The sequence below is a fragment of the Talpa occidentalis genome, unplaced genomic scaffold (genome assembly GCF_014898055.3).
Source record: "Talpa occidentalis isolate TD23 unplaced genomic scaffold, MPIMG_talOcc4v2.1 talOcc4.7, whole genome shotgun sequence".
Classification (NCBI taxonomy): domain Eukaryota; kingdom Metazoa; phylum Chordata; class Mammalia; order Eulipotyphla; family Talpidae; genus Talpa; species Talpa occidentalis.
Genome location: NW_023605083.1, coordinates 40,387,895 through 40,402,910, shown reverse-complemented (window position 1 = coordinate 40,402,910; position 15,016 = coordinate 40,387,895). Strand labels below are relative to the sequence as shown.

The following is a 15,016-nucleotide window of genomic DNA, read 5'->3' as shown; positions in this document are numbered from 1 at the left end:
AGAGACATGAAGAGTTTGAGGTGGGAGAACCAGAGCAGTGTGTCCGAGTTCCTCCTCCTGGGGCTCCCCATCCGTCCAGGGCAGCGGGGCCTTTTCTTCACCCTGTTCCTGGCCATGTACCTGACCACGGTGCTGGGGAACCTGCTCATCATCCTGCTCATCAGGCTGGACTCGCGCTTCCACACCCCCATGTACTTCTTCCTCAGCCACTTGGCCTTCTCTGATGTCTCCTTCTCAACTGTCACTGTCCCTAAGATGCTCATAAACATGCACACTCAGCAACTGTCCATCCCTTATAGAGGATGTATTTCCCAGGTGTATTTCTTTCTGGTCTTTGCTTGTCTTGACAGTTTTCTTCTCGCAGTGATGGCCTTTGACAGGTATGTGGCCATCTGTCAGCCCCTCCACTACACCACCATCATGAGGCAGGAGCTGTGTGTCTCCTTGGTAGCAGGATCCTGGATCTTTTCCCTTATCCACTCCCTGATGCACACCCTGCTCTTGATCCAAGTGTCCTTCTGTGCTGACAATACCATCCCCCACTTCTTCTGTGACCTCCCTGCACTCCTGAAGATGAGCTGTTCAGATGTGTCCCTCAATGAGTTGGTCATCTTCACTGAGGGAGGATTTCTCTTTATCTTGTGTGTGGGTGGCATCCTGGGCTCCTATGCCCGTATAGGGACAACTGTCCTGAGGGTCCCCTCCACTAAAAGTCTCTTTAAAGCCTTCTCTACTTGTGGCTCCCACCTTCTTGTTGTGTCTTTATACTATGGGACCACTGCAGGAGTTTACTTCTCCTCGTCGTCCACCTCCAGAGACAAAGACATGATCGCCTCTGTGATGTACACAGTCGTCACCCCCATGCTGAACCCCTTCATCTACAGCCTGAGGAATAGCGATATAAAACAGTCCTTAGAGGCATTTTTCAATAAGGTTAACTTCTTCAAGTGATGACCTGTAAATCATCTGATTTTAGTCACAAACACCATAAGCTGTATCTCCTAAAATTATGTGAGAAGGTTGATAACTCCATGTAACTTGAAAAGAACATGCATTCTGCTGTCAGAGATGTTAATGCATCATCTAGGTCAGATTTGGTAACTTGGTTTGTTAAATATTCTTTATCCTCATTACTTTGTTGTGCTTTTTTTTCATCTCTTACAAGTTACGTGCAAAATCTTATAAAAATATTTCACACAGTTACAAATGTGTGTTGGCTTCTACTTTGAGATATGTCACTGTTCATGCATGTATTTTTTCTGTTATGTTATGAAGACACTGATCTAGCTTCATGGTCTTCTCCCAGTGGACTGATGTTACGTGATGGGGGCTGAACAAGATGCCTCATCTTCAAGTTGATGGGTCACAGCTCTTCCCACCTCTACAAAGACATGTTGGTAGATTGAAGTCAGCTCTATTGGGAATACCTACACTATGGAATGGGAACGTCTGTGATGGGGCTCTTTTTAAGTTAAAAGATACTGTAATTGTGGATGTATATTTTGACTCCTCCACAGATGCCCATATTCTACCACCATCCACCAAACCACCTATGCCAGTGCCCTCGCCCCTCACCCCACTCACTGCTCACACCCCTTGCTTTCTCCCCTAACAAATAATGTTGTTTCCCTAGTTCAAGATCATGTTTTCTGCTATATTTTGCCAGTATATGCTGTTTGGTTATTTATATTCCACAGATAAGTAAAACCACCCATATCTGCCTTTCACTTTATGACAGTCCTCCAGGATTGTATTGAAAAAAAAAATATATATATATACATTTCTTTGGGTAGCATGTAAATTAATGTAAATTCTTCCAACCTATATATATATATATTTGGATGGGGAACAACCAGGTGTAGGCCTGAGGCATAAGGGTGAAAGAATTCATCAGGGGCAATGCGGAAAACAAAACAGGCAGATTTATTGAAGCACACTGCTAAAAGTAGCAACAGGTAAGGCAGGAGAGGTCTGCTGTGCCCATTCCATAATTCTCTTAATAATGTCTTATAGTTCGCATTCTATGGATCCTTCATCTCCTTTGTAAAGTTACTCCTAGGTATTCTGTTCTTTCTCTGTAATTGTGAATGGGATTATTTTCTTCGTTTTTCTCTCTTCTAACCTATTGTTTGCATACAGACTGCAACAGACTTTTCAAATTATAAATCAACTAACTGTCATTCATTCATATCAATACTGTAGCAACATGAGTAATAATATACTTACATCTCCTTTCTTGGAATATACAGTAAAAACTGACATTTCTGGTGCTCTCACGTGGTAAGAACTGACATTTATGATGTTCTTACGTGCGTTTTCAGAAATGTTCTAATATAACTTTAATAAAATCTTCATACTGATGGTACTCTGATTATCTGCACTTTAAAGTGGAACAAGGTTGAAACAACTTGTGAAACAAGGTTGTAGAAGTTACATGTTCAGAGCTACCAAAAATGGCAGGCAGAGCCCAGCATCCAGTGCTGTCCCACCAGGGCATTGACCACATGGGTGTTAGAAGTTGGGAGTTAGAAGATCCTGCTTCCCAACTAGGTCTCTGGGCAACCCAGAGTGTCCCTGTACCCGAGACACTTCCCAGGTGGTTCCCCAGTTTAGTCTCTTTGGCCTCTGCACAGGCTCCTCCCCAAGGTCTGATAGGAACTGCAGCAATTAACTGCAGACAGTTTTTCACCAAGTGTATAGGGACTATTTCTTTGTCCTCTCATGGTTTATAAAATGGCATCCTCCTGCTATTATTTTGAAGTTCAAGGGCAGACAAAAAAAGTCAGGAGGTCATAGGCTCAGGGAGATTTGCTTTGTATTTTTTGCCTGGTGTCCACAACAGCAGCTAAGAACACAGACACTAATTTAGAAGGTCATTGACTTAGCAAGAATGGCAGGTCAGAGTGTGCTGTAATTCTAAGAGTATCAAAAATGTTTCTTCCTATGGATTCCTTATGGGTCTTTGCTTGTAATGTAGATAAAAATATGTCTCCTGCCAGAATTTTGTATGTACCTACATATTTATACATACATATCTGAGACAGAGATTGAAAAGACGGTAGGAAGAGACAGAGAGACGGACACAAGAGACAGAGGTAAAATGACACGAGGTGATTCTTTTCCTCTCTTTGGCCCAGAGCTCAAGCACCTACTGGGTTCCCGTAAGGCAAGTGGGCGCCATGGCTGGGTGTGACCTGCAGTCTCTTAACCAGTCCTTGATTTCCAGTATCTGCCCTCCCTGCTGCATGACTCCCACATGTTCATCTCTGGCTACTCATCTCAGGTAAGGAAAGGGACTGCAGAGGGTAAAGAGAGAAGATGTGCTCCCCACTCTGGAGCAGGGATCCTGCCTTTATCCCTGAGCAGCAGGGGAAGGATCTAAAATCATCACAGAATCAAGTAGTAGGTGTGATGTGGCTTTTGTTTATGGAAAAACTGACACATGCATGTCACTCCAAGGTTTAGTGTGTGTGGTTGTGTTTTGATGTTTTCATTACCAGCAGTGTTTCTGTGGGGCAGTGTCCATGGCATGGGGCTCACGTGCATTCTTCACTGACCCCTTAGTGGCCATGCACACTTGTCATCTCTGCATTGAGAGGGTCACTCAGGTCACCCCACTGGGCAGGTGTCACATCTAATGGATGGGACCACAGTGCCTGCAGCATGTCCATTGCAGTGCAGTCCTCATCTAGCCCTTAAGTTTGCTCTCTGGCATTCAGATCCCATCTGTAAAAGAGGGTAACTACTCCCTCATACAGTGCTATTCTGAGTAGTAACGGGACAATGCAAAAGGACTACCCAGGACCTCGCCTGGCTCATGATTGGTGCTCAGAAGAGAGGAGGATTTTTATTCTCTTTCCCCAAGCCATTTCCAGTGTGATGGAGACCCCCAGTTCGCTGCTGTCTGGGGCAGGGCAAGTAGAAGGCTAAGATCAGGGGCCCCTGCACACCCTCACACACTGGAGCACATGGCCTAATCCATCCAGGGCTGCGGCCCAGACCCTTCCTCACGAGCCTTGCCCCAGTCAAGGTCCCATTGGTCCAGTTGATTCCTGCTTGTTTCCTCTGGTTCTCAGTGAGGCGGAGAACCTTTCCTCTGTTCTCAGGGAGAACCAGAGCAGGCAGCCAGGCCTCCACATGCGGCTCCAGACACTGTCCTGTTGGTGGCTGTGAACCAAGGTAAGCAGAGCCCTCAGCAAGTTCATGGTCCCTGAGTAGACATCACTGTCCTGCTCCCTGCTTGATTGGTATAGTGAGGATCCCTCTTCAGAGTGTGTGTGTGTGTGTGTGTGCGCGTGTGTGTGTGTCTAATCTTAACTCTAACCTCACTGCAAAAGGAAGGGTGAGTCTGGAATCCACCATCAGAGAACTTAGAGACCTTGTTGACCTTTATATCTTTGTCCTGATTATTTTCCCATCTATGAAATGAAGGGTATAATTACCACATATATCATATAATCTTTAGATTTATTTTTATATTGTAATTGTATTTATTCTATCTACTGGGGAAGTGAGATGTTTGCAGAGAGTTTAATGGTGGATTTTGTCAATAGAGATATATTCTGATTGGGCCTTTTTTTGCTGATTATTGATGAATTTTTACATATGTAGATAATGTATATTTTGTTCCTCAAGGTTAAAAGGTACGATTTACACTATTGCTTTATTAGGGCGATGCCTAGGATTTAGGTAGAAAGCACATGAGAAACCATAGGATAGGGTCTGAAATGCTGTAGGTTACAGACAAAGATTTGACATTATTATTAGAGTTTGGTTAGGATCCTGGATGGACTTTTGTTGACAGGGACTAGCAATATCTCTGATCAGTTACATCCTGCCAATTTCTCTCTAGCTTGTGAGAAATCACCAGGTATTCTTTTCCAGTTGGGAGAGTTTCAGGTCTCTTTAAGAGGAAGTTATGGATTCTCTCCTGCTGCCCATCTCATGACTTTGCCATGCTTGCCAGGTACTGTCATGTGACCTGCAATGATAGAAAGATGGAAACTCCTTGAAGGTAGAGGCTGCATTTCCTGCTTGCTGTTATGGACTCAGTGCTTTGTGAGGCGCCTGGGCCAAGGCAGTTGTTCAAGACATGTTTGTGGAATATAGAAAAATGTTCCTGGTTCCTTGGAAGGAAAACTTTATGTAAGGTATCATGAGGTCTTATGTACCCTCACAGCCCGCTGTGACAGACTGGGATTCATGCATCCACAGGTGTGGGCAGTAAATAGATGATGGTTGAAAAATCATGCCTTCAGGTAAAAAGGATATCGCAATGTTGGTGCAGTTAATACTAGACTTTCTACCTCTTCTCTCCTTCATCGCCAACAGAGACTTGAGCAGCATGAGGTGGGAGAACCAGAGCAGCGTGTCCGAGTTCCTCCTCCTGGGGCTCCCCATCCATCCAGGGCAGCGGGATCTGTTCTTCACCCTGTTCCTGGGCATGTACCTGACCACGGTGCTGGGGAACCTGCTCATCATCCTGCTTATCAGGCTGGACTCGCGCCTCCACACCCCCATGTACTTCTTCCTCAGCCACTTGGCCCTCACTGACATCTCCTTCTCATCTGTCACTGTTCCTAAGATGCTCACGAACATGCACACTCAGCAACTGTCCATCTCCTATAGAGGATGTATTTCCCAGATGTATTTCTTTTTGTTGTTTGCCGGTCTTGACAGTTTCCTTCTTGCAGTGATGGCCTTTGACAGGTACGTGGCCATCTGTCAGCCCCTCCACTACACCGCCATCATGAGGCAGGAGCTGTGTGTCTCCTTAGTAGCTGGGTGCTGGTTCTTTTCCCTCATCCACTCTCTGTTGCACACCCTGCTCTTGATCCAGGTGTCCTTCTGTGGTGACAATACCATCCCCAACTTCTTCTGTGACCTCTCTGCACTCCTGAAGATGAGCTGCTCAGACTTGTCCCTCAATGAGTTGGTCATCTTCACTGAGGCAGGATTGCTCTTTACCCTGCCTTTGGGTGGCATCCTGGGCTCCTATGTCCGTATAGGGAGGACTGTCCTGAGGGTCCCCTCCACTAAAAGTCTCTTTAAAGCCTTTTCTACCTGTGGCTCCCACCTCCTCGTCATGTCTTTATACTATGGGACCTCTGCAGGAGTTTACTTCTTCTCATCCACCTCCAGAGACAAAGACACGATCACCTCTGTGATGTACACGGTCGTCACCCCCATGCTGAACCCCTTCATCTACAGCCTGAGGAATAGAGATATAAAACAGGCCTTAGAGACGTTTGTCAATAAGATTAAGTTCTTCAAGTGACGATCTGTAAATCATCTGATTTGAGTCACAAACACCATGAGATGTGAGAGGGTAGATAACTTATGTGATAAATATTGTGAGATATTTGAAAAGAACATGTCACTGGAAAAGAACATGCATTCTGCTGTCAGAGATGTTAATGCATCAACTCGGTCAAATTTGGTAACTTGGTTTGTTAAATATTCATTATCCTCATTACATTGTTGTCCCTTTTTTTTTCATCTCCTGAAAGTTATGTGCAAAATCTTTTAAAAATATTTCACACAATTGCAAATGTCTGTTGCCTTCTACTTTGGAGATATCTCACTGTTCATGTCTGTGTTTTTTCTGTTATGTTATGAAGACACAGACCTAGCTTCATGATCTGCTCCCAGTGGACTGAATTTATTTGGGGGGGGGTGACCAGGTTTGCTTCATCTTCAAGTTGATTGTTCACAGCTCTTCCCAACTCTAGGCTGACATGTTGGTAGATTGCAGTCAGCTGTAATGGGAACACTTACACTCTGGAACATCTGTGACAGGGCTCTTTCTAATTTAAAACTTATTAAAATTGTGGATGTATATTTTTACTCCTTCACTCGTGCCCATATTCCACCACCATCCACCAAACCACCCATGCCATAGCCCCAGCCCCTCCCCTGAGTCTCTGCTCACACCAGCTTGTTCTCTCTGATAACAAATAATGTTTATTTCCCTTAGTTCAAGATGATTTTTTTGCTGTATTTTGTCAGTGTATGCTGTTTGGTTATTTATATTCCATAGATAAGTAAAACCACCCAGTATCTGCCTTTCATTTTATGACTTATTTCACTTAACATCACCACCTTGAGGCCATCCACGTTGCAGTGTGTCATAACCCACCAAGCACATGTATTCTACAATTTCTTTACCTATTTGTCGATGGGCACTTAGGTTGGTCCATGACTGGAACTTGTGGCCAGCACTGCTATGAGTATACAGGTGCATAAGTCTTTTTGTATTAGAGATTTCATATCTAGGGTAAATGCCTGATGGAGATGTGCAATGATCATATGGGACTTTCATTGTTTGCATTTTCTGAAGATCCATACCATTTCTGTAAAGGCCCACCAACTTGCATTCTCACCATGGATGAGTTTTTTTTCCAATATCACCATTTTTTCCTTCCATTCTTTTAAATATGGCCATTCTCACAAGAGTGAGACAATATCTCATTGTCTTTTTGATTAGCTTTTCCTTTATTAGAGTGAAGATAAGCTTTTTTTCCCATATATCCATTGACCAACTGTATATTTTCTTTGTAGAAGTATCTGTTGCAATCATATGCCCATTTTGTAGTAGGGTTGTTTTGGGTTAATATACATAAATATATATATATATATTTATATATATATATATATGCACACACACACACACACAGGAGGGGAGAGAGAACTTTAGTTATACAAGAGCTGGGGTACAGTCAGAGGTGTGGCAGGGTGAGAGGATTCACCAGAGACAGAGCAGGGAGCAGAACAGGCAGGCGGACCAATAACACTGCTGAGGGGAGCAGCAGGCGAGCCAGGAGAGGTCTGCTAAGCCCTGTGGGAATCTCTTTGCCCAGCCAGGAATCAAACCTGCGCTGCAGAGGGGGCGGGCAGCTTCACAGCAGGCTGCTAAACCCACTTGGCTCCGGGAAGGCCCTGTTTTGGGTTTTTATTGGCAGGTCGAATGGGTTCTTGCACACCTTACATATGATCCCTTATTAGTTGTGTGATGTGTAAATATATTCTCCCACTTAGTAGACTGTCTTTTTAATATGCTAGTATTTACTTTTAGTGTATGTAAAGGCAGGACTGGACCACAGTGCAGGTTTTCTGATCCCATGCAGACCGGGTAAAGGAGGAGTCAGAGTCCTCAGTGGTTTTTTGCAGGTCTTTTATTGGGGTTCACCAGGCATATGGCAGGCAGGGGTGCTGGCTTGGGGGGCTGGGAGGCTGACAGGCCTCCCAGCCCCCAGCAAGTCTTCACTCTATCTGGGCTCTCTGGCGTTCGTTCTGCTGCTTCTCGGCTTCTCTTTCGGCTTCTGCTGCTACTGCTGGCGTCCCCGTGACGCCGCCCTTAAAAAGCAGTCTTAGCTCAGCTGAATCCCATCTACCTATGCCCACACCTATTCCAGGTGCCCGCCATCAGGCATGCATTCAGGACAAGGATCCATCATCTACCCTGATGGCAGAAGGGCAGAAAAGCCTCATATTTTCTTTACCCTACAGTCCACCCCCTCAGGGTTTTCTGCCATACAGTCTATACATATATATACAATTTTCTAAGCAAACAAACAAGGCAGCCATGGCCCACAAAAGCAAATACATCAAATATAACAAAATACAATATAACAAAATACAACAGAACACAAATAAGTCCAGGCAGGGCCCCAACCTAGTGCAAAAGACAATTATTGGTACCAGCAGATGAGCCACCAAATCTGCTGCCGAAGGCACTGCTCACACGAGGGAGGGGAATCACTCACGGCATCTATTGCAACACGCCAGGAGCCGTCAGGCTTCCTGGCCTTCTCTGGCTGTAGTCTCGGCTACAAGCCACACACAGCATCCACCCCCAGGATGCACTAGCTCTGGGATTGGCAATTTTATTCTGTTGGGGGTAATCGCCAACCCTCAGGGTTTCTGTCTGCAGTCGCTCCAACACTCGGCCTTCATGGCCACCCATGCGACTTGCAGACCCCTGCACTCAGGCCAACCCACTGCACGAGCACATGGGTCGGGGATCCAAACTCTACATGCGGCTTGGGCTCCACCCCAAGCCACGTTCCCCACCCGTCCCTCAAGGACGGGTTCCTCAGCTCCTCACCCTCACTCAAGAATGAGCAGGGCATCATCCACAGGTGATTTTACGAGACTCACAGGTCTTCAGCATACTCAGGCTGCTTAACAGCCGCTTAGGGCTTCTCAACTTAGCATCAGTACCAGCTTTTGCCTTCTCAGTTGGCTTTTCTCCTCCTCAGTTGTCTATACCTGGCTGCTGGGCATGCACAGGCTGCTTTTGGCCATCAAGGCCCACTGGCCACCCCCAGATTCTCAAAAAAAAAAAACATAACCTGCCAAGGTCCTCCGCCTTCTGGCGGGATTGTCAGTCCAAGTTCATCAGTTCATCAGTCCAAGTCCATTAGGCCTCTCCCTGCATCAGCACCGGCGAGCGCTGATTCTTGGTCCTCTCCTCCCCGAAGATTCTGCTGCCTCAGGGGTCGTTGGCCGGTCCTTTCGGGTGTTGTCGGCTGGTCCTCTTGGGCGTCTCCTTCATGCCAGGTCCGTCCTGCAGCTCCCGGACCGTATCCACCTTCTGTGCTGCCATGGCGCCTCCAGCGTCATTACAAGCAAACAGTCTGTTCTCCTTAGTCCCTCCAGGTCTTTGGAGGGCTCCAATACCCGTCTACATGGATCTTGCCGACTTACGCCAATTGTAAGAGGCCGGACTGGCCACGGTGCAGGTTTTCTGATCCCATGCAGACCGGGTAAAGGAGGAGTCAGAGTCCTCAGTGGATTTGCAGGTCTTTTATTGGGGTTCACCAGGCATATGGCAGGCAGGGGTGCTGGCTGGGGGGGCCTGCCAGCCTCCCAGCCCCCAGCAAGTCTTCACTCTATCTGGGCTCTCTGGCGTTCGTTCTGCTGCTTCTCGGCTTCTCTTTTGGCTTCTGCTGCTACTGCTGGCGTCCCCGTGACGCCGCCCTTAAAAAGCACAGTCTTAGCTCAGCTGAATCCCATCTACCTATGCCCAAACCCTATTCCAGGTGCCCACCATCAGGCATGCATTCAGGACAAGGATCCATCATCTACCCTGATGGCGGAAGGGCAGAAAAGCCTGATATTTTCTTTACCCTACAGTGTACAAAGCTTTTTAAAATCCTTTAGTTCCAATTAATTTTTGTTGTATTTACCCTTGTAGTAGGGGTCAGTTCCCTGTGGATGTCTGCATGGTTGATGTGATGACGTGTCATCTCTGGTGTCTTCTTTCTATTTTATGGTTTGGGGTCTTATATCCAAGTCTTTAAATGATTTTTAATTTATTTATATGCTGTTTATATGTTAGCTTCCATTATTGCATTTGTTTTAGGGGTTATCATTTCAAATCTCTACAAATATGTTTTCACTCCATAACTACCACCAGGATTAAATTCAATCTATATACTTCTTTGGGGAGTATGTCTATGTTAGTAATTCTTCCAATCAATATCGTCTCTTTATGGTGGGGGAGAATCGGGTGTATGCCAAATGCACATGGGTGAAAAATTCATCAGAGACAGAGTGGAAAATTGAACAGACAGATTTATTGAAACACACTGCTAAGAGCAGCAGCAGGTGAGGCAGGAGAGATCTGCTGTGCCCCAATCCAAAATTCTCTTTATAATGCCTTATGGTTTCATTGTGTGGATCCTTCACCTCTTTGTTCAGTTTACTCCTAGGAATTCTATTCTCTCTGTGTAATTGTGAATGAAATGATTTTCTTCATTTTTCTCTCTTCTAACCTATTGTTTGCATATAGAACTGCAACTGACTTTCAAATTATAAATCAACTAACTGAGTCATTCATTCATATCAATACTATGTCAACATCACTGATCATATATTTATTTCTTCTTTCTTGGAATATACATAAAGAACTAGCACTAATGTGTTCTTAACAGGAATGATCTCATATAACTTTAATAAAAACTTCATACTAACTATACTGTGATTATCTACCCTTTAAAGTAAAGCAGGGTTAAAACCACTTAAGAAACAAGCTTGAGGAGAGAAGTTACTTGACATGTTCAGTGCAATAATGAATGACAGGCAGCGCCCAGCATCCGGTGCTATCTGACCAGGGCATTGGACACATGGGCATTGGAAGATGATTAAGTCATCCTGCTTCGCATCTGGATCTATGGGCAACCCAGAGTGTCCCTGCACCTGAGACACCCTCCCAGGTGGCTCCCAGTGTCCCTTTGGCCTCTACACAGGCTCCTCCCTACAGTCTGACAGGAATTATGGGCAATTAGACTACGTGCATTTTTCCACCAAGAGTTTAGGGACTATTCTTTGTTCTCTGATGGTTTATAAAATAGCACCCTCCTGGCTATTGCTCTGGAGTTCAAGGGCAGACACAGAAAGTCAGGAGGTCATAGGCTCTAGAGATTTGCTTTGTGCTTTTTGCTTGGTGTCCACAACAGAAGCTGAGGACACAGACGTTGATTAGACGGTCATTGACTTAGCAAGAATGGCAGGTCAGACTGTGCTGTGAATTCAAAGAGGAAAAAAATTACTGTTTCTTCCTATGGATTCCTTATGGGTTTTTGCTTGTAATGATGTAGGTAAAAATATGTCTCCTGCCAGAATTTTGTATGTACATACATATTTATACATACATAGACTGAGAGATGGAGATTGAAAAAGACAGAGGTAGAGACAGAGACAGAGACAGAGCTCTCTGGCCCAGAGCTCAAGCATTAACTGGGTCCCCATTAGGCAAGTGGAGACCACTTCTGGGTGTGATCTGCAGTCTCTTAACCAGTCCTTTGATCTCAAACACCTGCCCTCCCTGCTGCATAACTCCCGCATGTTCATCTGGCTGCTCCTACAGGTAAGTAAAGAGACTGCAGAGTGTAAAGAGAGAAGATGTGCTGCTGTAGGGTAAAGAAAATGTCAGGCTTTTCTGCCCTCCCGCCATCAGGATAGATGATGGATCCTTGTCCTGAATGCATGCCTGATGGCGGGCACCTGGAATAGGGTGTGGGCATAGGTAGATGGGATTCAGCTGAGCTACGACTGTGCTTTTAAGGTCGGTGTCACGGGGACGCCAGCAGTAGAAGCAGCAGCAGAAGCCAAGAAGTCGAGAAGCAGCAGCAGAAGCAGAGAACGCCAGAGAGCCCAGATAGAGTGAAGATTTGCTGGGGGCTGGGAGGACTCCCAGCCTCCCAGCCCCCCAGCACCCCTGCCTGCCACATACCCGCTGAACCCCAATAAAAACCTGCAAAACCACTGAGGATTCTGACTCCTCCTTTACCCAGTCTGCATGGGATCAGAAAACCTGCACTGTGCCCAGTTCCTGCCTTTACAGCTGCCCACTCTGTAATAGGGTTCCTGCATTTATCCATGAGCAGTAGAGGAAGGAGGATGAAATTGCTAGAGTCAAGTGGTAGCTGTGATGTTGCTTTTTATTTATAACAAAACTGACATATGCCTGTCACTCCAAGGATAGTGTGTGTGGGTGTGTTTTGATGTTTTCATTACAGGCAGTGTTTTTGTCCACGGCATGGGGCCCACGTGCCATCCTCACTAACACTTCAGAGGCCATTCACAGGGGTCAGGCTCTGCACTGAGAGGAAGGGTCACTCAGGGCTCCCCCACTGGGCAGGTGTCACATACTAATGGATGGGAGCTCAGGGCCTGCTCAGTTTCCAATGGGGCCCACTCACAGTCTGGCCCTTATGTTTGCTCTCTGACATTGAGACCCCTCCCAGGGAAAGGAGGGTACCTACTCCCACATACTTGCTGTTCTGAGGAATAAATGAGCCAATGCAAGCAGTCTATACAGCATCTCACCTGGCTCATGATTGATGCTCAGAAGAGATGAGGATTTTTATTATCATTCCTGAAGCCAGTGTCTGTGTGATGGACACCCCCACGTCACTGCTGTCTGCGGCAGGACGAGTATAAGTCTAAGAACAGGGGCCCTTGCATGCCCCTCACACCCTAGAGAACATGGCCTGATTACCCCAGGGCTGGAGGCCCAGAACCTTCCTCACAAATCAGTCCCCACCACCTCCAACGAATCAAGGACCCAGTTGGTCCAGCTGGTTCCTGCTTGTTTCCTCTGTTTCTCAGTGAGGCTGACACAGCCCACGAGTGGGGAACCAGGCCTCCACATGGGGGTCGCGACACTGTCCTCTCGGTGGCCGTGAACCCAGATAAGCAGAGCCCTCAGCCAGTTCATGGTCCCTGAGGAGCCTTGCTGTCTTGTACCCCTGCTTGAGAGAGTCAGTGCGGATGCCTTCTCATTGTGTGTTTGTGTGTTTGTGTGTGTGTCTTATCCAAACTAAGCTCTCTGCCAAAGGAAGGGTGCATCTGGAATCCACCGTTAGGGAACTGAGACCTCATTGCTCGTGATATCTTTGTCCTGAGTCTTTTCACATTTCTGAAAGGAAGGGTATGTTTCTCTTATCTATTATATAATCTCCAATATACATTAGTATTTGAAATTAAAGTATATGAAAGCACTTTGTAAAAGTGCTTACTGGTGTGTGATGCACGAGTAATGACTGATAACTCTGGAACAGAGGAATGACAAATGGCATCACACCACATGTCTCCTTATTCTAACTGCTAGGAGTGAAATGTATGCGGAGGGTTAAAAGCTGGAATCCAGACAGAGAGATATATTGTGATTTAGCCTTTTTTGCTGATTATTGATGTATCTTTGCACACTTAGATAATGTATATTTTATTCCTCATAGTTAAAATTGTATTTTTTATAAGATTTATTTATATATACAAGAACTGGGGTACAAGCCAGAGGCGCAGGAGGGTGAGAGAATTCACCAGAGACAGAGCAGGGAGCAGAACAGGCAGAGGGAATTATACACTGCCGAGGGGAGCAGCGGGCATGACAGGAGAGGTCTGCTGCAACATGTTGGAATCTCTCTGGCCAGCCAAGAAACCCCACGGTAGAAGCTGCGGACAGCTTCACAGCCCGCGCTCAATCCGCTGCGCCACCGGGGAGGCCTTGAAATAGGATTTATACTGTTGCTTTATTAGGGCTATGCCTAGGATTTAGATAGAAAGTGCATATGAGGGCCTCCCCGGTGATTCAGCGGTTGAGCGCTAGGTTGCGAAGCTGCCCGCGGCCTCTGCAGCGCCGGTTTGATCCCCGGCTGCTCCCGGGCCACCTGAGGAGGGTCCCACATGGTGCGCAGACCTCTCCTGCCGCCCGCTGCTCCCCTCAGCAGTGTACTTCGGTCCTTCTGCCTGCTCTGCTCCCCACTCTGGCTCTGGTGAATTCTCTCACCCTCCTGCGCTTCTGACTGTATAAATAAATAAATAAATAAATCTTTAAAAAAAAAAAAAAGAAAGAAAAGAAAGTGCATATGAAACCATAGGGATTGGTCTGGCATGCTGTAGGTTAAAGACAAAGATTTTACATTATTAGAGTTTGCTTACGATCCTAGATGGACTTTTGTTGACATGAATAGCAGTATCTGTGATCAGTTACATCCTCCCAGTTTCACTCTAACTTATGAGCAATCACTAGCTATTAATTTCCAGTTTAGATTGTGTAGGTCTCTTCTAGCGGAAGTTATGGATTCTCTCCTGCTGCCCATCTCATGACTTTGCCATGCGTGCCAGGTACTGTCATGTGACCTGCAATGATAGAAAGATGGAAACTCCTTGAAGTTAGAGGCTGCATTTCCTGCTTGCTGTTATGGACTCAGTGCTTTGTGGGGAGCCTGGGCCAAGGAAGCTGTTCAAGACATATTTGTGGTATAGAAAAAATTGCATTCTGGTTCGTGGAAGGAAACTTTGTAGGGTATCGTGAGGTCTTACATACCATCAAGCCCACTGTGACAGAGGGATCCACACATCCACAGGTGTGAGCAATAAACAGATCATGGTTAAAAAATGCCTTTACATGACTTATTGTAAAAAGGATATTGCCAAGTCATTGAGGATAATTCTAGACTTCCTACGTCATCTTCTTTCCTTCATCCCCGGCAAAGACATGAGCGAC

General features: G+C 45.9%; 2 protein-coding genes across 2 annotated transcripts; both read left to right on the top strand.

Annotated features, from left to right (window-relative positions):
- Positions 1 to 6: 6 nt before the first annotated feature.
- Positions 7 to 951, top strand: LOC119231375 (olfactory receptor 1J4-like). Its single transcript, XM_037493149.1, has one exon. The coding sequence runs from the start codon at positions 7 to 9 to the stop codon at positions 949 to 951; it is 945 nt and encodes a 314-aa protein (XP_037349046.1).
- Positions 952 to 5,341: 4,390 nt separating this feature from the next.
- LOC119230828 (olfactory receptor 1J4-like) lies at positions 5,342 to 6,277 on the top strand. The gene has a single exon (XM_037492346.1). The coding sequence runs from the start codon at positions 5,345 to 5,347 to the stop codon at positions 6,275 to 6,277; it is 933 nt and encodes a 310-aa protein (XP_037348243.1). The 5' UTR covers positions 5,342 to 5,344.
- Positions 6,278 to 15,016: the final 8,739 nt, after the last annotated feature.

Excerpts from the sequence above, each read along its gene's own strand:
- LOC119231375 (XM_037493149.1), top strand. The coding sequence starts at position 7 with ATGAAGAGTTTGAGGTGGGAGAACCAGAGCAGTGTGTCCGAGTTCCTC.
- LOC119230828 (XM_037492346.1), top strand. The coding sequence starts at position 5,345 with ATGAGGTGGGAGAACCAGAGCAGCGTGTCCGAGTTCCTCCTCCTGGGG.